Source organism: Ictalurus furcatus, chromosome 2 (assembly GCF_023375685.1).
Source record: "Ictalurus furcatus strain D&B chromosome 2, Billie_1.0, whole genome shotgun sequence".
NCBI classification, from domain to species: Eukaryota; Metazoa; Chordata; class Actinopteri; order Siluriformes; family Ictaluridae; genus Ictalurus; species Ictalurus furcatus.
This window is the reverse complement of record NC_071256.1, coordinates 26,527,792-26,554,316: the sequence shown is the minus strand read 5'-3', so window position 1 is coordinate 26,554,316 and position 26,525 is coordinate 26,527,792. Positions and strand designations below refer to the sequence as shown.

The 26,525-nt window shown below is 39.2% G+C and overlaps 1 protein-coding gene across 8 annotated transcripts in view; it reads right to left on the bottom strand.

The window, feature by feature from the left end:
* Positions 1-259: 259 nt before the first annotated feature.
* Positions 260-26,525, bottom strand: part of arhgap17b (Rho GTPase activating protein 17b) — a 38,126-nt gene continuing 11,860 nt past the window's right edge. The window contains exons 2-22 of one of the 8 annotated variants that reach the window (XR_008384463.1): positions 24,107-24,146; positions 18,515-18,619; positions 18,348-18,424; positions 17,209-17,320; positions 15,780-15,856; positions 15,387-15,504; positions 15,016-15,084; positions 14,698-14,779; positions 13,565-13,692; positions 12,625-12,736; positions 12,267-12,348; positions 11,984-12,064; positions 11,555-11,668; positions 11,338-11,429; positions 10,744-10,900; positions 8,972-9,205; positions 8,140-8,279; positions 7,470-7,883; positions 5,467-5,490; positions 4,187-4,233; positions 1,874-1,963 (exon numbers count right to left, since the gene is read on the bottom strand). Coding sequence is in view for 7 of the 8 variants with exons in the window: in XM_053611526.1 (XP_053467501.1) it covers positions 1,854-1,963; positions 7,470-7,883; positions 8,140-8,279; positions 8,972-9,205; positions 10,744-10,900; positions 11,338-11,429; positions 11,555-11,668; positions 11,984-12,064; positions 12,267-12,348; positions 12,625-12,736; positions 13,565-13,692; positions 14,698-14,779; positions 15,016-15,084; positions 15,387-15,504; positions 15,780-15,856; positions 17,209-17,320; positions 18,348-18,424; positions 18,515-18,619; positions 24,107-24,146 (2,344 nt within the window). In the remaining variant the exon portion in view is untranslated. Of the gene's footprint in view, positions 4,234-5,466; positions 5,491-7,469; positions 7,884-8,139; positions 8,280-8,971; positions 9,206-10,743; positions 10,901-11,337; positions 11,430-11,554; positions 11,669-11,983; positions 12,065-12,266; positions 12,349-12,624; positions 12,737-13,564; positions 13,693-14,697; positions 14,780-15,015; positions 15,085-15,386; positions 15,505-15,779; positions 15,857-17,208; positions 17,321-18,347; positions 18,425-18,514; positions 18,620-24,106; positions 24,147-26,525 lie in introns of all 8 variants that reach the window. The other 7 variants (XM_053611555.1, XM_053611547.1, XM_053611569.1 and 4 more) reach the window with 7 other exon arrangements.

The following is a 26,525-nucleotide window of genomic DNA, read 5'->3' as shown; positions in this document are numbered from 1 at the left end:
AATGCACATGGACAGAAGCAGGGTGTGTAGAAGATGGAGCAAATGGTTACACCTATTTTATTTATACAGAATAACGAGATATTTTTTACAAGCTTCGTACACCGAGATGCAGGAAATCCTTTCCTTTATTTTCGAATTTATTCTGTTCACTACGCTTTTTAAAAAAAAAAAATTTTTAATTTTTTTAATTTTTAAAGAAATACATTTACTATTTACTAGCCACTAAATACTTTGAAATAAACCAACACAGCTCAAAGAGTCCATTTGGAACAGAATTTATTTTTTCTTATTGCCTGGCATTTTATTAGGTAATTGTAGGTCATTCAACTTGCTGTGTAGGAAATACAGCAGTAATCAGTACAACACACTGGAGTATCTTTGCTTTGAGAGATGTGCAGAACCAACTCAGCTGCAGAAAAGGTGCACATAGTATAAAGGAAACAAAAAACAGTTTAACAAAAAATACAAATCAACATTTACAAGCCTTTAAATCATTTAAAAGTAGCCTGTTGCAAAAAATAAAAAAAAAAAATAAAAATAAAATAAAAAGATCTGTCAGAAATTAAATGGATGTATGACTTGCTTTTCTTAGTTGCTATTTCCTGAGTGTAACTGAACTACCAACTATTCATCCCCATTTTTTGTTGGACTGTCATTCTTATAGCAAAAATAACCAAATTACAAGCAAACAATGCAAAAAATTCAACTAGATCAAATCAAATGAGATATTTTCAGTCTAGCTTCTCTGGGAATTTAATATTTGGTCCTTTTCAGAAGACATGAATGTCATTGTAGCATTTCCCCCTTAAAAGATCTAAACAATTTTACCCCAACAGCATACTCAAGAGAAAAATAGCCATCTGGACTTGTTGTACTTACATTTCAGGTCACTTATTAATGTGAAAAACGATGCATACAGATGGTCCAAATGACTGTTGAAACACCATGTAGATATCCACTTATTTAAATGATGTTTAACAGATATGTGAGATGGTTTTATTGCTGTACTATTTGGTCCATTTGATCAAACCCTGTGCTACTTCACAATTTCACTCGTTTACTTTAAAATATTGATACAGTGATTGTCTCATTTGTAAGAAGAAAAAATAAGAAAAAATGAAAGAAGGTCTAAACTGCAATCAATATTGCACCACAGGAATAAAAGTTCTCAAAAATCAATATTTCAATATTTAGCCATACAATGCTTTTCCATATGTATGCCTTTTAAAATCAAGTTTTTCACTATTATACATTTCCTATAACAGGTCTTTGGTCTCTTTGAAAATCGCTCCATTATCTCTCAGCTACTCAAAATGAAATCCTGCACTCTCAGTAACCGAGTTTAAAATAAAGATGGCTGTCAGGAATAAGACAGTATGATAACATACATAACAAGGCAGCACACACAGAACTGGGTGTGTGACTGTGTGTGAATGAGAACTTCATTTACATAAAGCTTGGTTTGCTTTGTCTTTGCTGTTCCTTTGCAATTATGTGCAGTAAAACACTCTTGAAGGCACAAGTAATAATATGCATGTATGTAGTTTACAATACAAAACAACACAAAAAATAAACATATGTGAAGTTAAAGCCTAAGCAACTGGAATCATTCTGGCACGAGAGAGAGGGTACAGTTTATGTGATAATGGTACAGTACAGCGCATGTTTATCGCTTACCTCAAGCTTCAATTTGTCAGCAATGTTGAAAAAGTAACCACGTTTAAAAAGTTCCGTCGGTGCCTGGAAGACCCTGGAGTGCCAGGATTGTCTACAGAGCATCGCTCTGCCTCAAAACAGCATTAACAGGAGTGATTGGCTGCATGAGGAGGAGGAGGAGGGGTTTCATCTCCTCCTCAAAAGATGGTACTCTCTGATTGGGTCTCAGCATCAGGGGGTGTAGTCACAGGCTGTTCCACAGCTATATGCGGGACAAGGAGCCGCCCAGACCCCTTCAATGTCACATCTGTGCAATCAGAACTTACAGTTACAGTCAAATCTCAGAAAGTATCCGACTGGCATTTACTTACTTACTACTAACTGCTTAGATGTTTAGAAAAATAAGCTAGTAAACATCTAACACACCACGAATTTGTCATTTTGCTAGATGCGTTTAATTCTTAAATTCAAAATCAATGAGAAATCAATAAATGGAGGCTATTTATTAACTCGAATTGTAGCATGTTTAGACATTATCCGTGGTGCGGTGGCCTCGTATCCTCCTTTATTCCATAATGTACTCCTAAGTGAATGTTAGGAAGCAGCATACAGATCAGGGGTCTCATTTATCAAAGTGTGCACAGAACAAGCTCAAATTCTGTGCACGCAAACCACCAGTATGCAGTAGAAAATCAAAATCTACCATAGGCACGTACATAATGAAACGTCCCTAAATTGCCATATATGGTAAACAACTTCCACTTTAAAAGGGTGATTTTATGGATACGGTTGCATTCAATCTCCCCATTTTGTAAACCAGCGATGGCATGAGAAATCCCTCATTGTATGTTGTATTTTTTGCTGCAGTATTTGGAAATGTGTTGTAGTGTGAGTGATATGAATGCATGTAAGCCATGTCATTATTCTGATCATGGTTGGTTGGGGGGTGGGGCACAATTGTTAGTACATTTGTGTCGCACCTCCAGGGTTTGGGGTTCGAATCCCGCCTCTGCTGTGTGCGCAGAGCTTGCCTATTCTCCCTGTGCTTTGGGGTTTCCTCCAGGCGCCCCGGTTTCCTCCCCCAGGCCAAAGGCTGATTGGCATTTCCAAATTATCCGTAATGTTTGAATGTATGTGTGATTATGCCCTGCGATGGTTGGCACTAGGCTTGCTGCGATAGCCGGTGTTCCCGGTGTAATTGGTGTGCGGCCCCAACATCACTTGCCTACTGCGGCACCACCCCCACCGTCATTTTGCCTTTTTATAGTAATAAAAAGCATTTAGTTCAGCTAGAGAACGGACGCTACAATTAAAAATTTAACATCTGCTCAATTCAGCATGACCTGAATGAGGCTGAGTCGCAGCACAGATCAGATTTAATTTATTACGTGACGTGAGTGAGGCGAGCTGACTGACAAGACGATGGCAGAAGATTCGGTTTCAAAAGTTCTAAGTTTAATATAAGCGAGTTCGTCATTGTATTGTTTTGTAGTTGTTGTTTTTCATTAATAATAATAATGAACCCACCAAGCAATTGCCGCCCCCGAATTACCGCTAATCCGAAAGCGAAAGTGAAATGAGCACGCTCGGGCATTCATAAGAGGGGGAAAACTGCCACCACCCCCACCCCCAGCCCTGCCCCCTGGTAATACTGGTATTACCGGTGTTGTCACACGTCGATTAACTGGTGGAAAACTTCACATCCACAGTCACTTCCCTAGTTGGCACCCCACCCAGGGTGTCCCCCGCCTTGTGCCCAGATTTCCCTGGTATAGGGTCCAGGTGTAGGATAAGCGGCATGGAAAATGGATGGATGGATGGTTGGTTGGGAAATGTCAGACCCATCTCTAATTTCTCAGTGAAGTGTGCCCTTAACAAAAAAACTCAGAAGAAAGGATTTGTGTGCACAGGGCTGCTATTGCTGTACTTCGTTGGCCTCTCAGAAAGTGGAGTGAATTATTGGCAGATATTAACTAAAATTGCACTGGCCAAATGAATGTGACTGATGATCCACTCATCACTCAACAAAAACATTCCTGCTATACTAAAAAATAAAAGCCCTGCACAAATCTACATGTGCTAAATCTTCAAGTGAGGCATCATCTCAATCCATCTTGATTTTGCATTACATTTTATACAGTGTCACATGTCTGCAACTTGTTTTGAGCACTGCAGTCAGCAGTTAATCTAGCCAATTATCCTGAGAATAAGTGTGATGGGAGCTTTCATAATCATGTGATTCTACCACTAGGGGTTTCTGCATAAGCACAGTCAGGGTAATACGCACATCCTCACACACAAAACGAGCTTGATGAATCACATTCTTTGAATAGAAACGTGTTTGCACAATTGATAAATAAGACCCCAGGGCAGTTTTAAAAAGAAGGAGTTTGCTGTTTGCTATGAGTTTGCGACAAGCGTTGTTGCACATGCAGGTTAGCTAGCGGTTAGTTTGGACAAGCAGTGTTAGTGTGCAAAAGACAATGAGGCATTCAGCAATAGTGCTATGTATTAGTTTTGGCATCCTTACCATAGCCTGCCATTCAACTCTTAGTTCACAGGCAGGAGGTCACACATCTGTAACAATTTAACAATGCCACGTCATGCTCAGGACACCCAATTAATTCATCAATTACTCATGAATTACTTGTCAAGCAAGACATTCTGATGGCATTGGCTCATCAGAAAAAGTAATTAATCCCAGCGCTGTATGACTCACAGAGTGGTCATGATTAATTGACTGAAAAAGATTTCCCCCATTTCGGTGAAAGAGTACTTTATGAGAGATGAAAAGATGGAGTGATAAGCCTGTAGAAGTGGCCTGAGGGGTGCAGCTGTAGATTGCAGTGCTCGTGCTCATGCAGATGGATAGCGAAGGAGCCGTGTGGTGAAACCGCAGAATGGGGTGCTGTTCAAACCAGAGTAGAGGGGGAAGGGCATGGCTGGCAACTGCTGAACTTTCCATTACCACGGAACAGCTTTGATTCCTGAAGCGCATGCTTTTTTGCTGTCCCAAACTCTTTTTTTTGTTTGTTTTTACTCAAACTAACACACTGCACATACCATGTGTCCATTATTCAGGAACTGCTCAGATTTAGGCTAAAAGATGCATACATTAGTTGATAGTATGATATAATTCACTCATATTTACACCTGCACACTTTAGAATGGATGTGCCTTGGAAAAGAATCTCACAGTAACCACCCAAACAAGATGAGTGATTAAATGAGAATAATGTTCCACCCATGCTAGAAAATTCTCCAGTACCTGGCTTATCAAGCTCACAGCAATCCATATGTTTCCTGTAACAGCTAGCCAAATCATATAAACTGTCTTTCATTAATGTCATGTATGCTTTTAGAACTGGTTGCAGTACTGCACACCAGCTATCAAACAGATAAATAAATAGAAGGGCTAAAAAAGGAGCAGTCAGACCTCAGCTGTGAGATAAATTTGCATTTGAGCAATCTTGGGAGAGTGTTTTGTTTTTCGTGACTGTGTCGTGAAAACTCTCCAACTTTGCATTTTCTTTCATGTAATTCTTTCTGTTGTGATTTTACCACAAAACTAACATGTAATTCAGCGCTTGAACATGTACCTTTGTCTGAAACGGCATGGCGTAAGAGAACCATTTTCAACCAAAATGTATTTTTTCTGTATAGAGATATTTTATGAAATAGGAGTTACATAATCAGTGGAATGGCAATGATGTAAGAGTAAGATGAAAAATGATCAAAAGTGGATGATACATGATAGTGATGGTGATGGTGAGTTGCAAGCTAATGGCAGAACAAGCGTTCTAGTTACTACCTTGCCCAGGATAAGATCCTCAACCTGTGGAAGTATGTGGACAGTCAGTAAGATACAGTAACTGTAACTGTGATCGCAGTCAAAGTACAGAGAGCTTTTTCTCTGCAACATTTGAAAGTTTCCATCTTTATATAATGATGTAGGGAAAGATTGAGGGCAGAAGTTGGTTTGGCTTGCGCTTTAAATAACGATTCATTAATGAGGTCGATGATTTGCTTCAACATACTGAAGCTCAACATCCCCAATTTCCAAATGTATTATGCCCTGATTTGCTCATGTACTCCATATTTATGTTTTGTTCCTGTGAGAAAAGAAGAAGAACGTCTAACTGACTTTTTTTTTATTATTATAACAGCAGTTTACTTCCTGAATTAATTTTGCCAGCAAGGCCTTTAAAGCATCTGATTATTTGCTGTTCATCCAAAAATGATCACAGGTCAGACTTCCTATACTTTGTACATACCATTTGATATTTGTATGTATTGTAGGTGAATTAGTTGTGCTTTGCTGTACTGGCTAAATCTGTCATTCAGATTATTGTGAGGCTACCCAAGAAGTATTGTGTAGGGCGGCAACTAACGATCATTTTCACAACTGATTAATCGGCCAGTCAGTTTTTCTTAATCAATCAATTAATTGGATGAAACAAACCCAAACTTTCAATAGCATTTTTTGTAAATTTAAAATAAAATCCTCAAATTGAATGTTACAAATATAAACTCCAGACTAAAATGTTACATTAACACAACAGTTTGTTCAATTATATATATATATATATATATATATATATATATATATATATATATATATATATATATATAAATGAGAGAGACAGAGAATTGGACAAACAATTAAATATATATTAGTTTATATTATATACAAGTATTTATGCATTATTTTTTATGGATGCACAAAAAATTAATTAATTAAACTACAGTCTTAAATTAATAATAAAATCTCACTTTCACTGGACCTTAGGGTTTGTGTTACTCACTGTCTTTAGGCATATTGTTGTACTTATGTTTACCTTGACCATACCGCTACACTGTTTATCACCACATCTACATTGCAAGTGAGGAGCAACACGTCCTTGTTACTAATAGATTGCTCCCGTTATGATATACGACAGAGTTTACACTGCAAACGTGCAAATACAGCATATAATGACAATAAACTTTAACTAAACTACACCTTTTAAGCAACTCGCAGTAGTTTCCCCAGCCCCTTGTGCACAGTGAAGCATTTTGGATATAAACATAAAAGTATTGTAAAGTTTGCAGGTCTTCTTCACAGCATTTAATATAAAACACTTATTTCTGCTGTCACTTGAGATTTCGCCACTGTCTGATGGTGACAGGTCAGGTTGGGCATAAAAGGTAATGTTGACATAAAACAGTAAAAAATGCTGAAATAAACAGTAAAAAAGTCATTTTCGTTGACTCTGGGTATCTGCTAAAGCTATCTGCGTCATATTACATGGGTTTGACGTCATGTGCCATTGACTAGAAAGCGGCTTATACTTCCGGTTAGTAAAAAAAAAAACGCTAGTGTTCCATTGGAGACAATATTACCCTTCTAAAATTCATACACTGGATGGAAGAGTACATGGTGCATAGAGTGAGTGTGTAATATGTCATTTGGGACACAACTTTTGTCCCATTTGCATGCGCCGATGCACGTTTTCGGATCAGAAGTAACGTAGTGAGTAAATGTACCCCGAGATTCGTTGACAACGATTTTCATAATCAATTATTATCGATTTTATCGATTAGTTGTTGCCGCTCTAGTATTGTGAATAGGAATTAAAAATAAATTCAGGTCAAGCATATATAAATTTTCATATATAACTAAAGGCAGGGGTTTGAGTGAATAGCCATTTATCAAAAGGACTGAAAAATGGCATCAGTTATATGAAAGGTATTTTGCACAAGTACTTAAAACTGCTGTTTTTTACACAAAGGCACAACAAGCTCTGATATGTTTAGATGCTCCTTCTCTCTTACCTGTAATGATCTTGGAGGCAGAGTTGCACACTCCATTAGAGCTCTCGCTGGGAGGCTGGGGTGGCGGTGGTACACTGGGTCTGGGCCGTGGTCTGGGAACTGGCCGAGGGCGGTACAAAGAAGCAGAGTGGGTGGAGTCATGTGGGGGCATGTCAGGAAGAGTGGGGCTATGGGGAGGGGATGGCTCTGGGTCTGTGGAGTTCTGTGGAGGCTGAGGAGGAGGGTGACTTGGAGCGTGAATGGGCATCTGGCTACTGGATTGGCGGCGAGGTAGGGTTACAGGCTGGGCGGGACTCGTGGCTGGGTTTTGGTTTTGGGCCTGTGCAGAGAAGGGTGTGGCTTTAAGGGGCGTAGTTGCAGAGGAAGAGGAGTTGGGAGCCACTTTAGGCGGTGCAGGGGCCTGTTTCTTTGTACCTGTAAACACAAGTCCAGTCCATGTTCTCTCATTTGTATACACATATACAGTGGCAAAATATAGGCAGGGCAGATGCTCTGGACACAGGACTACTTAAATGAAATTGTACAAGAACAAGAAAATACCTATTTACAAAACTACAGATATGGCCCAATGCAGGTAACAGCACAGTACATAGTCAACATTTTATACATAGTGTCAAACAATGGAAATGGTTAGTTAGAATTCCTGCTGAGACACTTGAGCGTGAATTACCTCTGCGCACCAAGTGTGGACTGGGGCCCTTGGAAGCAGATGCTGGCGTCACCACTGTCAGCTGCCCAGGTGTTCCACTGGGGCCTCCAGGGCCATTTCTCAGGGGTGGAGGTGTTGAGGCTGGCTCTCGTACAACACTACTAGTGTACAAACACAACCAGGATTAAACAGCTGCATTTTTTTCCAGGATTAAAAAGCTGCATGGTGTTAATAAATAGTCTGTTTCCCATGCTTCTAATAAACGTGCACCTTCCCGATAGAAATTATGCAGCTTGTAAATCAGCGGCAAAATATAATAAAACGTTAAAAAACAATACTTATACTAAAATCACCTACAAAACATGCCATGCAAGGATACACACCATGCCATGCAATTAAGGAAATTTGTATTGGAAAGGAAAGTAAAATTGTAAATGGGATTAAAAAGCATTTAGACTCCAGACAAGAATGAGGGCAGTGATTCAGACATGAGAAAGAAAAGACACACAGCAAACAGGATGTAAGGAAGGAAGTCAGGAATCACTGACTGTGAGGAAGGCAGTCTGAGCAGACAAATGACTAAGAAGTTTCCGGATTGAAACTGGCATCTGAATGCCTTTAAACTCCTTAATCTCAGCCAGAAGGTAAAATGCTCTTTTGATTTGATTTTACTTACTTGTTCAGGATTTAATTGGTACGTTGATTTATGGGATTCGTTAAAAGAAAGATGGTGAAAGTTACACTAGAGACAGCTTTACGCAGCACAGAATCATCTGGTAGATAAAGGTGATTTTTTTGGATTGGCACCTGCAGAGTGACGGTAGAAAGCGGTCTTTGTGTTCTCTGTCCTTACCTGTTCTCCTCAGCAGATTGCTGCTGGTTTATAGGCTGCTGGTTCTGAGCCATTATAGCTCCAGCCTCCGAGCCCCCTACAGCTGACTGAGAGGGGGCCTCGGACGCTGGGACCCCCCCTGCCTCCACCGGAGGAAGAGGGGGCTGGAAGGCTGGAGAGGTGTGCTGCTGCTGCTGCTTTCTATTTAGAGTGCCAGTTCTACGAGGTGTATGCTCCGGATGTTTGCTAGCGGGGCTACAGGGGAGAGGGGAAAGAGGGTGAAACACTGACACCTGACAACCCTCTACCTGCGCTCACAGAGAGGCATTAGAGACCAGAGGACAGGGAGAAGTGAAAGAAGAAAGAGAGGGGGAGGCCACTACACACATAGCACACAAAGGCAGGGGGGGTACAATGGTTAAAAAAAAAAAAAAAAAGGGAAAGAAAAAGATGTTCTTTTTTCCAGTGTGTGTACTACCGGGCAATGTGTTTCATATCTTTCTTTGCTGTTTACTTATTTGCAATTGCTTGACTAATTCTAAATGCTATCATTTAGATGTTCCAGCATGATTTCAATCTAATCCCTGCCGCTTTCTTTAGCATACGTGCAATTACCATATAGATAATTTTACTGTACTTTTAAAAAAAAAAAAAAAATGTTTTATAAAGCAAAGAAATCTGTTTCCTTGAGACGCACTTATACTGAAAATCTAATGGCAGTTGATGCAGTCAAAAAAATTTTTTTTTGAATATTTTATAGAATACCTTCATGAATTCTTTTGCTGAAGGACTTTTTAAACTGGACTCTAAATATGTATAATCTGTCCTTTCAGAGATTGGACTGCCATTTAAGTGACAAGAATGTTTGTATATATTACTCACAGTAACCACGGAAGTATCGAATTTCGGTCTGATGAAGTGTAGATACCACAAAAACCTTTTACTGTATCGCTCTAGTGCTGTTAAGAAGGCTAAAAATACTTAACGACTTCCTTGCATGTCTGTCTCAACTTTATTGTCATGATGTAATATTTGGATCTCTGAATTTGTATTATATGGCACATTGTTAAAAGGTATTAGTGGCTTTCAAAAATTACACTTAGATTTAAATTATAGGCATGTTGTGAGTCAAATGTTTTTCCACATGTTGAAACGATGATCTGTGGTAACTGCACAAATGCTACCAACAGGGAAGACAGAGATTAGGTTGAAAAATGCTGGAGTTTTCTTTTAAGTCAAGACTGTGCATACTAGTGTGAAATTCAGCTGATTATACTAATCAATTCAACAAACTCCTCTATTACAGCAGCACCACATCATCACATGACTGAAAGACCTTTCATCTTTTTGACCTTTGAACCATTATTTAGTCAACAGACAGGAGATGAGGCCGTGGTACCATGCTAGTTATATTTAACATACTCCTCAGAAGCACAGCTTTGCCATGTTATATAATCATGACCGAGATCCAAATTACTGAAGATCCAGTCTTGCTGAGTCGTATCACAATATGATTCATTGAGACCCGATTCATAATACACAAATCATATCACTCATTTTACCATGTTTGAACCAGGGAGAAAACAAATGTTTTATTGATGTAATGATGCATACACAAAATGATAACTGAAAGACAAAACACCTTGAAAATCAATGCACATGCGAGTCACTTCACAGCCTCCGGAGACGGACTGTCCGCTTTGACTGTGACGGACTCATTGGCCACTACATACAAAGCAGACACAGTTGTGGATCTGGAGTCTTGTCTGTGAAGGCGAGGGTGGGATGGATACCTGTCTTTGCGTGGAGTCTCGATCTCCAATGCCCCCTGGCTGCCCGGGCGTCTCCGCTCTATAGTAGCATATTCAGGCTCGGGGGTAGCAGGGTACCCAGGCTGGTGCACGGGGCCAGTGGGCATCACAAACATGCCTGACACATTGAATTCCACATCTGGAGGACAGAGAAAACAGGACAAGCTCACACAAACTTACACATTCTGCTGTGTCTCAAAATGGCTCACATTTGTTATTCAACGTGGAACACCAAGTGGTTGGCTCAATTTCTTAACAGCAACAGAAACATATTATAGAGATTATACTCATTCATTTAAAACTGACAATAACAAAGTGTGAGTGGACTATATGTGGAATGGGATGTTCAAAATGCACAAACTTTTGCCCACATAGTGTAAGATATATTAGGCATTTTAAAATAAATGTTACAATTGTATTGTTAATAAAATCTGAATATACTAGATGTGTTTTTCAGATCCACATTATAAACTCATATTCTTGTAATAAATAAATAGTAGCATTATCGATGCAGAGTAGTGGTTAAATTCGTATTTCGGTAAAGTGCTCTGGATAAAGACTATGCTTAACCCCTACCTTCTGGGAAAAACCAGTCTGCATGTTGGATGATAGGCTCAATTATAGCCACCACATGAACTGAGGTAGCAGCTGCCATTTCAGCAAGAGTCCTAAAGATACAAGAATACAAACTCACTTAATCTCACGTTAACTTAATGTTTGATACAAAACTATTCTTAAAGTTAAACTACACAAACAGAACTACTGGCTGAGTTGTTCTTATGTCTGAACTCACCCTTCAGTTTTGGCCCACAGCAGGTTTGGTCCCAGTACAATGGCAATGTTGCTTGGGGTCATTTTATTGACCTCACTCTCCTGAGCTAGCTTAGCAAGGAACTTCACCAAATATCTTTATGGACACAAAACAAGATGCATTACGTGAAAATGCAAAAAGGTTACTTTTTTCCACTTTGTAATAATCAGAGGTAAAGCTGGTCTTTTAAATGTTTTCTTCTACAGGAAATCTAAGGACAGAGGATGTTGCATTTTACAGTTTCTAGGTAACAAGCTAATTGACTTATTTCATGGATGTTCCACAACATTAAATAGAACTGTAAATGGTTAAAATTATGACAAAAAATGACAAAAGATATCAAATTTGAGGGGGTAATCCCATTTCTTACAACAGCATACCCCACTGTGTAGTATTTCTTACTTAACCTACTTCAGGTTAGCCTTGTTGGCCTTTGGCAAATTGTCACACGTTACCCACAATGCCTGCAGTCTCTTATCTGGATCAGAAACACTGCACAGAAAGTGGCATACAGAAAAGAACATGCAACACAATTTGAATTAATGTATTCTGTGAGGTTAAAAATGTTAACAGTTAACAGATTTCTATGTATTCTCTAATGTCCTGTCTAATTCTAATTAAAGGATCATACTGCTATGCAACTGTTCATGCTTAATGTGTGTACAGAATGTGCATCATGCTATGTGCCATTTACTTTGAGGCTTGAATCCAGTCATCATAATGCTGGAACGTCATCAGTGGTTCAGGCAGCTCCCTCAGGTATGACTTCAGGGCTCCTGATTATGGGAAACCAATGGAAAACAAAAACATAATACAAAGACAGTGTTTCATGTCATGTATGTGAACTCTTGCAACAGAACTTGCAGTGGCAGGATACAGTTTTAACTGTGAAATCAGGATGGGGGGGGGGGGGTCCTTTTTTTATGTGTTCAATTAAACAAAACTGACCAAAATCATAAAATGTATGGCTTCCACATATATTTACAATAATACTAGATGTATAAACAAGGTGACCAAAGCACCAAATATTTATTATTGCCAATGGAGCATACCAGCTACAGCATGGGGGTCAGAGTAAAACTCCTCCAGTTGAGAGGTTGAACAATCCAGTGCCGCTTTGAGCTTCTTTAGTTTTGAAGCTCCTGCAGCAATACGAAACAATCCCTGCAAAATAGAATGCTAAAATGTAGTACGTGTCACAATATATTTACCACGCATATTAAAACGGTGGAAAAAAGAAATAATAAAGACAATCTGAAAATAATTTGGAAGACTTTTCACACTGATAAAAGAAGGGAAATGGATGTCTCGTTTCAGCTCTATTATTAGACCAAGCTGTCTGTGTGTCAAAATGGAAAGGAGAAGTGAACTACACAATAGTTGCAAATACACTTCCACAGCCTGAGTGGTCTAAAGTAGGACTGTCACGAGTTAGTCAGTTAGTCAAACAAATGATTTGACAAGAAAATCTCATTTATATAATTTACCCCAGATTTAGTCAAAGGGACAAAACAGAAGTGTCTGTTAGCTTTTTTTTAAGTAGTGTCTGATGTTTTTGCTTCTTTTTTCACAAAAGCATTTTCATACAGATAAGCCCAGACGTTACATCAAGCTCTTACAAAGTGTCACACAGACTTGTACATAATACACAGTATGAATTACTGAATCTATGAATAACACTGACACTATGGGGGAAGCCATCTTTGACAGCCACAATAACCTTTTAAATTGGTGCAATTTAGCATAATCTTTCTGAATTCACAGCAAAGACACAAACACTAGTAACTTTTTAAAACATGCACCTTAGGCCCAATCTGCCAATCTTACCGATGGCAGCATTATACCACAACAGAATGCGCCCCCCCGGGACAGATGTGAGGTGCACAAGTCGTTAGGGATCCTCTATAGCAAGATTTCATGGTTTGAATACTTGGAAATCAGCTTCTAGAGAACACTACAGCTGCATTTTAGGTCCTTGGTGAGGCTCATTACCTCCTCTTTCATGCCTGTTTCCAACAGCATCATCACACAGGCCTCTATAGGCAGAGCAATCTCCCTGTTACTGCGCTTAAGGTGCTCCTCAAGTGCTGTGCCGAACGCTGGCTTCTCCATCCACGTGTCTGGAGAGAGAGAGAGAGAGAGAGAGAGATTGGGCAAGAAAAATTTACAAGTTGTCAAATTAATGACGTGGCAGTTGGATCATAAGCAGAGCTGTAAATATACACTAATCTTCACGGCACTGATACTGGTCAATCAATTCTGAACTGTGACTCAAATAACAAATACAGTGACTTACAGTAGCATGACAACATTCAATGTTCAACCTACACATAAAAAAAAAAAAAACCAGCAGGGACCATTATCAGAACCATTATCTACCTGTTTTTACTGCAGGTAGCCAAAACATTATCTGTTCCTGTTACTAGGTGGGGTCTTATATCCTAATCAGTTTGGGCTAGTTTTACATGTGGAGGTGTTGTAATGTAATTATTACCCAAGCACCTCTGGGATTTTAGTCTTGTTGAAATCCATCATGTCAGTAATTTTTACATGTTGATCAAGATTCAATTAAATTGTATGGGAAAAGAGATTTAAAGTTAAGGACACTCCAAGAAGTGATCTTTATTTATCACCTCTCCCCGAAACTGGCAGGGTTTAAGAATGAACAATTAAAAAAATTAATAAATAAATAGATGATGTTTAATAGGACTTGCCAGAGAAGCAATTCTTCAGGGTATTTGAGAGAAGTTAATGGGTTCCTACTTAATACTAATTATGTGTGTGGCCACAAGCTCTACAAATAACGCTTATAATAAACCACAAAGCAGGTTGTATTAAAATAAAGTGTTTATAGTGCATGCAGCTGTTTTAGTCCGACACCCATGAGAACATTGAGAAAACATTACTCCTACTGTACCTCTGTGATTTAAGCAGATACTGCTTATCAATGGGAAACAATCATAATTACTACAGACATCTTCCTTAACTTTACTTAACAGACATATGTCTGAAAATCTTATCACACCCAAACTGTACTACAATTTTTATTTGATTCAATACTGTTTATTTTACATTACGGGAATGAAAGCTAGTATAAAATGTCCATTTTAAACATTACGCCATACCTTCCTGTGATCTGATAGCGGGCAGGACACTTTCAATGGAAGCCAGTGATCTTCTGTGGTATTCAGCTTGGGCCTCTAACAACTAACGAGGAAGCAAAAGCTTTCTTATATGACTTTCTTCATTAGTGTTCACATAACAGAGAATGGGACAGGAAAGTGCAAACGGCTAGATATCTGGAATTAATATTTATAATGCATTTCAGTCTTTAAAGCAACAGCTCGGCACTCAGCCATGCTTAAATGGGAAACACAAGGAAAGCATTTGTGTAGAAGGAATATTACACCGAGGCATCACTGGACAGCAGAGGGAGAACTCACCATGACGTAATAACGCGCATATTCTCCCTCCTTAGAGGAGAAGTTGTACATGTCAGCAGCCAGCTGATCCTGAAGAGAACAAATGAAGGTATGCTTATATGAAACACTTCAAGATACTGCAAACCCATTTCAATCATACTTTCGGCCACAGACTTGTATTAAGCTGTATAGTGAGATCCTTATTTGTCCACGTACAATTTAAAAGTTATTACTTTCCACCACAGTCTCCATATTTCTGGGTTGTTTTTTTTTTATCTAATCACGTCAGGAATGTGTCTCCATTATTCTTCCAGGCTCCTCCCTTGCCCTAGCTCAAGGTCACCAGGAGACAGAAACCCTCCCTTAGATGAATTAATAACCTATAAACATACCTTACATATCTCTACTTTGTTGTGAGCTTCATCCATCTCCTCTTTACATGAGTCAGCTTTGGCAGTCATTGCCTGGTTGTTTGTGGCCGTGAGAATTGCTTTAGTGGCCTGCAGATATCTGGATCAGACAGAGTATAAACATGTGAAATGAGTTTTAATACGATTTATGTGACCCAATGTATTTAATGTATTCAACATTTGTACTTAAATGCACAACCAGTTATATACAATATTTATTTTTTTAAAAACAATCAATCGTCAAAAATTCTCATATCGACTACCAAATATATTTTTTATACTCAGTCTTTTGGATTGTACTCTATATGTTGGATCAGTCTGTTGGATCGTACTCTAAATGTTAAAAGTCTACAATGTCAGGGTTGTTTTGCTCACCTCGCTCTTGCAGAATCATAATCCAGTACAAGTTTGGCTAGTTGCTTTCTCTGTTTCATAATATTGGGAATATCAACCTGATGGCAAAAAGAAATAGAGTTTTAATGTCACTGATTTAGTAGATATGAGGTTGCCATCGCACAGGGTAAAATACTGTAGTGTCCTCTTTGTGTGTGGCACAGATCAACTCCATAGGTTAATGTTCCAGTGATTTATGGACACAAGAAATATGTGCAACAGTTGTCAAGTCATCAATATGTAAATAGTTTGGCCAATTTTTGATTCCTTACTGCTTATCTCCCTATAGAAAGGTATGTATCCCACACATATGCACCACAGTTCAAGTCAATTGGTTTTTACAAAATCAATTTTGTAGTTTTGGACAAATATTCAATGTATTGGAAAATCTATCATGCTGGACTTTATGGGTTCCAATGGCTTTTTTTCTTCCCCATGAGAAATAAGGCATGTATACTAGTTTTCAGACATTTTGGACTTATGGGACGGAGGGAATTCACATAGCCTTTAGGCGTGGCCTGTAGCGCCACCTATGGGCCATTTGTGGTGTGGGAGTTACTCGTGGTCTGTGGCATGAATGTGCTAAATTTCAAAACTTTTTACCATTCAGTTCTTGAGTTACTGGCCACTTTAGGGAGATAAGGAGAATAATAATAAGAATTCTAACAATAGGTTTCCTCCTGACGTCGGAATCCCAATAATGTGGACTTAATGTAAGAATTTATAAAAGTTAGCACAAGTATTATTTCAGTATAAGAGTTTTTTTCCAGTATAGTGTAGATGAACATTTAAGCTGGCTTTTGGTAAAAATACATTTACTCCATGTTAAAAACACTTTAGGAATGGAATACCACACTCTTGTGCATGCACGATTAAGTGACTGTGTGTGTGTGTATCTACCTACAACTAACATAAAAGTGTATGCAAGTGGGAGATGGAGGAATATGGATGCTTGTAATAAATGAACTACCAGGTTGATTAGTTCTCTAACATTTCCTTTATCTATACTAATAAAGTACATACATTAATAACTTGTGCTAAATGGAATACTTTATGAAATCAAATTCTGGTGTTGACTGCCAGAATTGATTTATTCAGCTATTATTTGATAAACACGAACAGGAGCACTAAAAGAAAAAGGCTGCTAGCTAAGTAATTATTCACTGTCTGTTGGCTGCTTAATTTCATTTCAAAGCTCATATTGTTTTTAAGCTATGCAAAACCAAATTCTATATGTTAAGACATGCCAGGCATAATTTGACACTCATAAAAAAGCACTTGCCACCTGCTAATATGCTTTATGTCAGATTAAAAAGTGCCAATACCTACATTACAACTCCATTGAGAACACAGGTGCTGCCCACAGTGCAAACACAATACACATTACCACATGTTATTTGTCTGTGCTCACCTCTGCTAGCTGGTTGAGTGGGTCCAGGACTTCCTTCTCAAGCTGGACTTCATGCTGGCTCTGCTCAAGGGCAAGCTTACTTTCAGCTTCTCCACACACCTCAATCATCTTCCTATATCAGCACAGTCATATACATAAATACACAAACCAGTGATGGATACTGTAGTAGTTACAGTAGGATTGAAACCTGATGAAAACAAGCTTTTTATCACAGTTTAATGAAATAAGATGAGCAACCCATTTAGCTCAAATATTTCTGACCCTTTTCATGAATGTATATTAATTACAAGCGATCTCCCTAAATGTACTGGTCTCGCATTGCATTATTGACACAGTTAATATTCACAGCTTAATCAAAACAGTTTATGTTTTCACAGCAACAGTTGTTTGTGCAGTACTTTATATATACTATGTATATTTTGCTGCTAAAACTGCCACTCATTTATCTTTCTGACTAGATACAAATGAATGGGGGAAAAAACACACCATATACAGTCATGTGAAAAAATAAGTACACCCCATGGAAATGGTTGGCTTTTCTGACATATTTGGACAAGCATACATTTGATCTTTGAAACAGTGCATATTAATAAAGTTGACATACTTGAACATAACCACAAGGAAAATTAGCTTTTTCAAGCATTTATTCTACATTAATATCAATAGATGTGATATTCTTCCACAAGTACATCCTTGGTTGCAGACCCACAGTTACTAATTACTCTGACAAATTCTTCTTTTGAGTTAGGTTTCTAATATGCAGCGTTGTTCGAGTTGTGTTCCTAAATGAACTGAATAAAAATAATTATTTCATCATTGAGCAAAATATGTTTTATATCCATTGTCATGCAGCCCTACATGCACCATTTAACTATGATAAAGTGAGATGTTGGTCTTTGCGCCATCTTCAGTATGCTAGAAGAATACTGTGATCCACTTTAATTTTGTTCATGTTGTATAAGCTAAGAAAGATCCATCAGTGCTTCTCATATGGGTCTACACTGAATGAGGTAAAGATAAAGCAGTCCCTTTGTAATCAGTTAACAAAACCTTAATGTGAGGTTCTCTTAATATGAATTCTCTTGAATGTCACGGTACTGCCTTGGACCATGCATGGATCAGAATGCAGGTGAACTCACCCAATCATGCAATCTTCTCCTAACTGACTCACTCCATCCACCATGGCCTGAGAGAGGCCCATCAGAGGCAGCTTTTTCTAAAGTGATACAAATATGTACAGTGTCACATTGTGAGTGCGGTGTGTCTAAACTGTAGAGATGTTAACCCAAAAGTGATGTGCACTCACGTGTCTCTTTTCCACGTCTGCTCCAACATGGCCCTGCAGACATGACACCAACTTCTTGTGCGTGTTATGCGAGACCAACCGCACAATCTCCATGCGCCGCTCGATCTGTAAACAGCAAATCTGGCTTAATGATCAGAAATGACTACGTTCATTCTAATGGCCATGCATGTTCTGCAAGAGCCTGGAGCCTATCCAATGGAACTCCAGGCACAAGGCGGGGGACACCCTGGCCAACCCATGGCAGGGCACAATCGCAGACACATTCATACACTGCAGACAATTTGGAAATGCAGATCAGGCTACAGCACGTGTCTTTGGACTGGTGGAGGAAACCAGAGTTCCCGAGGGAAACCCCTGAAGCACAGGGAGATCATGCAAACTCCGTGCACACAGAGGTGGGATTCGAACTCCCAACCCCAGAGATGCGAGGCAAATGTGCTTCACAACGTGCATCACAAAACATTATTCTTTTTGTTCATTTTATAAAAGATCAGAATGACAGGTCTCAGGCACAAGTTGTGAGCAGGAAATGCCAGATGACGTTCAAATTACATGCGCAACATTAGAATTTACTTAAAAATAAAAGTTAAGAATTTACTTAAACATAAAAGTTAAGTTAAGAATTTACTTAAACATAAAACTCAGCACAAGTTCACTGCAAGCAGAACACAACAGCAACCAATGCTGCAACAAACCATTCAATTCAGTTTTATTTGTATAGTGCTTTTAACATTGGACATTGTCTCAAAGTAGCTTTACAGAAATATAGAAACTCAGGATACAGATTTTAAGTGTGTGAATGTAGCCCTTTTGAGTGAGCCGGCGGAGACGATGGCAAGGAAAAACTCCCTAAGATAATATGAGGAAGAAAAACACCTACTAGGCAAGAAAAAAAAATGTCTACACACAATACTACTTGAGTGAGGCGAACTCTAGTAGACAACCAGTATATTATTCTTGTCGATCAGTCACCATCTGTCACTGACAAAGAGGGATTCTGATGCAATGAAAACAAATACATACTTTACTTACAGCAATACAGAAGCACTTTTCTGAAGTGATCCAAAACCCGCTCTCCACCGCAAAGCTCGATCCAAGGTAACTAACTAATGCAGCCAACTAATTCACTTCATTTAAAGTCAACTAGTTAACTTTAGTTAACTTAAAAATAACTCTAGTAGCCTAAAAGCATGAACATGCACGTGTGCTTTTCATGGCCACTGTTTATATCTGTGTCACATAAACAAAGATAAATAAAATATTCTGCGACACCCTGATTGATTAACACTAAACAGGTTACTCATTTCGGTAATGATATTGACCAGTACCAAAAGACGTGCTTGTACTCTTATTATATAATAATACTTAAGAGTACAATGCTTTTCAGTGTAATACTCTTAAAATAATGCTTTCCCTAGCGCAAAGTATTAAAAAAATAATAATAATAAATAAATCATCAAACATGGCCTGCCTGTGGGAAATATTTCTTCAAAAGTCCTATGGTAAAGAATATTTCACCTCAACTTAAAATAAAAAAAATTTTAAAAAGTGTTTCCAATATGAATATGGTATGTGATGCAAGAGCTAATGCAGACCTATTTCTGACAGTATCAGAGTTGAGCTTGACTGCTGCTTCATTTTTACTTCACCTCTCTCTAACCTATAAATACAGTATGCTGGCTATGCAGGATGTTTGCACGTCTTGTGCTCCTCATTTTGACTGACAACCCAGTGGTTCTCAAAGTTCCCGGCCTACAGCCGTTCCAATCAGGCTGGATTCAGCAGGTAAGCCAGAGAAATCATGTAGCTGTAAAAATTCATCCTGCACCCAGACAAATGATGACAGCTTAAGTCTTCCTTTTCTCCGTACTCATGGAGAACCCAAATTGGCTCCAGGCCTTCCTGCCTGTCAGGTGTGCTCATACAGCGGGTGTCTAATGCACACAGCTGCCAGGAGACTTCGCTCACGGTGTTAGCTCTGCTGCATGTTCTCTTTCCGCCTTTAACAAGTGTGTGGCAAAAAAGCTCGTTTTCGCATAAATATAGCTGCATGAGAACTGCAAGGGTTTAGCCAGCTTGTATACATACATACAGGAGAATTCCTCTTGCCAGTAATCAAACATGCCGTTTCAGAGCAGCACTAGTGGAACTGAAACTGAAAATGTCAAGATTTTATGGCCACTGAGTTCTGCTTTTGTTTCACATGCAGTACAAAGTGGAATTTTTTTAACATGTAAGAATAGTCAAGCTATGAGATCTGGTGCACATCCACACATGGTTTTTAAAATAATGACCAGCAATGACTGTAGAGGAAAGACAGCATACACATGTAACGGCATGCTCACTGAGAGGAAATGATGATTTAAGCAACCCGAGTCCTACTGTCCAGTACTGAACACTCAAACAAGCTTGTTGCAGGACCAGCTTCCAATCTTTCCAATATTTTCAGACCTGCATTTTGCAAAGGAGTTGTTACTCAAAAATACACCAATAAAATGACCAATAAAATCTCACCAATAAAAATGGGAGATGAAACAATCGACATTCGAATCTGGAACGACTTGCTCAGGTGTTTTGAACTCTCCAGTATTAACTGACGTTGCCTCAAAGCCCCGCCCCCTTCCCCTCATCTCACATGCTCTCAGCTAGCATTGCGCTTTCACGCAAGGTAAATGGAGTATGTTTTGAATTCATTAAGGTAAAATGAGATCTCAAATGTACAGTATGTTCAGCCTCAGTTAACTATTTTATTTTTTATTAGACATGCCACCAAATAATTTCGGCGAGATTTTGACGGAATCGTCTAAAAATCCACCATCGATTAGAGTTTATGATTGCTGAAGCTGCCAAGCAGTTCCTGACTGCACAGCTGAGAATATTGTTAATAATTATACTATTAAAAACTGGTATCAGTTCAACAACAAAGGGCAAGCCTGGGTTTTACTTGGCTAGAAAATTTTATGATTATTATATTTTTATGATTCTACTAATTATATCTGCAAAAAGAAACATATACTCACTGAGCACTTTATTAGGAACACATGCACACCTACATGTTCATGCAATTATCTAATCAGCCAATTGTGTGTCAGCAGTACAATGCATAAAATCACGCAGATACGGGCCAGCAGTTTTAGTCAGAATGGTGGGAAAAAGTGTCATCTCCGTGATTTTGTATGATTGCTGGTTCCAGACGGGCTAGCTTGCGTATTTCTATAACTGCTGATCTCCTGGGAATTTCATGCATAACATTCACTACGGTTTGCTCAGAATGTTTCAATAAAGAAAAAGCATCCAGTGAGAGGCAGGACTGTGGTCGGAAATGCCATGTTGATGAGAGAGGTCAACGGAAAATGTCCCGACTGGGTTGAGCTGACAGAAGGGCTACAGCAACTCGGATAACCACTCTGTGCAACTGTGGAGAGCAGGAAAGCATCTCAGAATGCACAACACGACGAACCTTGAGGCGGATGAGCTACATCAGGAGAAGTCCACATTGGGTTCCACTTCTGTCAGCCAAGAATAGAAAGCTGCGGGCTTTTTCCTCATTCTGACGGTTGATGTGAACATTACCTGAAGCTGCTGGCCCATATCTGCTTGATTTTATGCACCGCGCTGCTGCCACATGATTAGCTGATTAGATCATTGCATGAATGAGTGGGTGTACGGGTGTTCAGTGAAGTGTATACGACAATATGACTTAGACGATCCCATAGATTTTGAGAGCTGATACTCTTTAAAACGTTCTAGTTGTTCACTGGTGAAAATGAAAGTATTTTATTAAACTGAACCGAAACTGAATTTTGCCCATCTGAAGCTTGAGTGGGGGCATGAAATTTGAGAAAGTTGGCAGCTGCTGAATTCTCTCTGGAGGAAAAACTCTGACTCCACCTTCTAGACTCATGTGAAGAGGACACATACTCGTATTGTTTTGTTCAAGTGTTGTCTGTGTACATTTATGGGTGTGCTTTTCTTTGCTGGCACACTGGAGGTTGCTTTAAATAGTGAATGGGCGACAGTCAAACTTTGACCCTTGGACACTGAATGCATGAATGGTGCTGGAATGCAGTATGCAGGGGTTGCTGCCCTCTTGGGCCTCACAGGAACTGCTACTTTCTCTGCTGTTGAAAGGGGAAGGCAAGGCACACAATCACACAGCATCACTCAGAACTCAGTGTTTTTATGAAGGTCTATTTTAATGCCAGTCTTGTGTCCCATATAAACACAAGTAGCATAAAAATAGTATATATAAATATAGACGTATGTATGACATTCTCAAGCACTTTCTAGGCAGACAAGCAGACTTTTTCCAGTATTGTTGAAATGATATCGCGGTCTCTTGAGTGCATGAGTGCACATGCTTTTGAGTCAAAGTGTGAGATCATGTAGGCTTGGTCTCTGTGTGTACTCCTATGTGCATAACTGGCAACTGATTGTGCAAGTGTAAGTGACCTAGAATTTACCCTGCGTGTCAGCAACATATCTGAGGATCATCAGCGACTTTCTAACCAATGCATACTGCATGCGCAACAGTGCGTTTCATGTTTTTAGTCACGCGATCTAACAGACATACATATAACAATGGTAACAGAGCCAATAAATGAGATCGTTGTTTTCAAAGTCCCTTTAAAACCATAATCATGTTCTTTTAAACTTTTCAACGATGATTTTTTTTTTATGTTAACCAATTTTAAAACCGTGGGAGAGCACAGACATAACGACAGTTTCAACCGATTCTTAACGTTATAATTCTCCGAACGCACACACTAGATGATTCTGCCAGACCACGAGACCACACACCTGTCCATAGTAACGATTTCACAGACACGAGATCTCAAAGAAACTTGCGTTTTATCAAACATGACTTCAGAAGACAATATCACTCACAGTTCATTTTCTTTATTAGCTGCATATCAGCCGCCTCATTCACACAGCAGAAATTAACAGACTTTTTTTTTTTCCACAGACGGAGATGAAACTCGTTATGGTAGTGGCCATTTCCTTTTCGACACACGCTGACAGTGGTAGACCAATCACAGCAGACTGGGACATCTAACCAATCAAAGCAGAGTATGCTCTCTGAAAGGAGTTTAGAATGAATTCTTTAGAACGGAGTCGTTTGTGACACTGGGGGGGGAAAGGGTAACGCTGCAATTTAAATTATGAGCACAAAGTGTTTTTTGACCTTGGGTGCATGGAAATCTATTGTATGAGACCTCTAAAACAAAATTAGGAACGTTTCAAAACCATAATAGGTGCGCTTTAAATTTGTGTGAACAGAGCCGCATGCGAGATTTTATATTTTCCTCCCGAAGATCGGCATTTGATTCATAAAGAACAGTTCAGAAGTGTGTGGGGAGAGGAGAGTAGAAAAAAGGATTGGTGGGCAAAGGTTAGCTCTAAGCACTGAGACAGAGAGGACATTATTTATCCGCCCCATTGAGGAAAAAAAAACAGGATTAGAGTAACAGCTCCAAGTGCAATACAGTGTGTATATTTAATTAAAGAGGTAATGCAATTTCTGCCTGAGAAAGAACTGACAGTGGACTGCCATGATAATAAAACAATAAACAATATAAAGGAAATAGTCACCTGTAGAAGGTCATCACTAAGGACTTCTGTTTTCTCTGCTCTGGAAAATAAAGAATAAATAAAAGCAGTTAGATGGATCTATACTCACTGGCCACTTTAATACACCTGTTTAAACACCAGTACCCCTGCGCATTCATGAATTTTTTAATCAGCCAATCATGTGAAAGGAGTGCAGTGCATAAAGTCCTGCTGATACAGGTTAAGAGATTCAGTTAAACATCACAGTGTGGGAAATGTGATCTCAGTGACGTTTCTGGAGCCAGATGGGCTGGTCTGAGTATTGCAGAAACTGCTGATCCCCCAGGATTTTCATACACAGCAGTCTCTAGAGTTTATACGGAATGGCGTGAAAAACAACAACAATAACAAAAAACATCCAGCCTGCAGCAGTTCCGTGGGTGGAAATGCCTTGTTGATAAGAGAGGTCAGCGAAGAATAGCCAGAATGGTTCGATCTGACTGTAAGGTTGCGGTAACTCAAATAATCACTGATGATGCGAAAAGCAATGACTCAGAACATGCAACACGTTGAACCTTCACATGGATGGGCTACAACAGCAGACAACCACAGTAGGTTCCCATCCTGTCAGCCTAGAACAGGAATCTGAAGCTATAGTGGGTACAAACCCACCGAAAATGAACAGCTGAAAATTGGAAAGAGACCTGGAGATGTTTTTAAACCTTCAACTGTCCAATTTAGGTGAACATCAATGTCTAAATTTCAACTTCATTTACCTAAGTGACCCATAATAGGAGATACTCCATGAACAAAAGAAAGTGCATACCTGAAAAAGGTCAATTACTAAATCATAACTGGACTTATTAATATTAATTGTTTTATTGCTTTCATTTCAGGACATAATTGTTTTAGCATTCCCGATCAATTTTCCATAGCTTTGCTCAGATTTTTACACAATTTGACTAGAATGATTTTGCCACCTTTATGCAAAGCATGTACAAACAGCCATATAGACCACATCATTTGCAAACATTCCCAGCAATGAAGTTTAGACACTTCTGTCTCACACACTTCTGTACACTCCCCCGCCGCCACCACCCACATATTATCAGAATATGACAGGAAGCGCAGGGGGAAAAAACTCTGAACACCATGTAGAGGACTGTGTGAACTCTGTAGGAAATGGAAAGCACAAGAACAGGGAAAATATGGCAAAGACAAGAGACCGAGAGGACCTGCCAAATCTGCAGCACTCTTAAGCTGAACTCACTAAATACTGTATATTATTTGTTAGTGAATTTTAGGTACTGCTGTTAGGTATTTAGTGCTGGCATCACCACAAGTTTCATAGGAAGCAATGCTCAAATTGCTATTCTGTGCACCAGAGTTTGTTTATGTGCTTGTGTGTTGATGCCAAAAGCATTTTACCTTCCCCAAGTTACAAATCAATTTAGCTAAACTTCCACAGTAAAAGCAGACATTTGTCAGAGACACAGACATACACCTACCCTACACTAGCCCCATTTATAATCCCTAGCTCTCATGGCAGTTAGTAGATAGTGTGTGATAGTGTGCTGGGTGGTGCAATAGTGCTGAAGTAGTGATTTATGTACTGGAAAAGTGCTCATTCAGCACAGTGTCTCCCTTTGTACACTTTCCCATTAGGCCTCTGCTTGTGCCCGAGCTGCACTTCACATACACTAGTGTAAAGCATAACATAATATTACTGTAACAGAGCATGACCTGGAAAAGCGTTGTACCATATATATATGTGTGTGTGTGTGTGTGTGTGTGCACCAAGAGCTCAACAAAGCAAATTTGTAGTTTGCTTGCTCTTACATTCACAAATATCCATCAGGAGTGGACAAATCACAAATGTATTAGCTAGCTCACCAGGCAATGTCTAGTGGTTGCTCAGGAATCAAAAGTGGCAGCTAATGTAATATAATAACATGTTGAGCTAGTTAGTCAGACTAAAGGAAAGGAATGAGTTCTGTTCATGCTTCACACCTAAATTATTAAAATCACTAAAGCTGATACTGAAAATGAATTAACTGTAACTGTTCTACATTTGGTTCCCGAGTACTGCAACAGAAAAGCATTAACCCTATTGTTGGGAAACTGCGAGTTCGAATTCTGATGACGAAACACCTTCCCATGGCTAGGAGCCAAGAAAACAAAACTGGTCATGCTGACTGAGTGGGAGGGATGGCATACTCGCTCTCCTGTCAATCATTGTGAGACAAGCCAATCGTGGGCATCTGAGAGTTCAAGTATGTGGAAGAGCACAGATAGCACTTTCTGTAGAGTGTTTAATGAGTGTTAGTTTCATGTGTCTCGAAGGAAGTACGTAATATTTTTCCCTTTCCCAGGCTGGTAGGTGTCATATGATCGCACCAACATGACGCACGTTAGGTTTAAGCATAACCTCCTTCCAGCCATCCATTTTCTGTACCGCTTA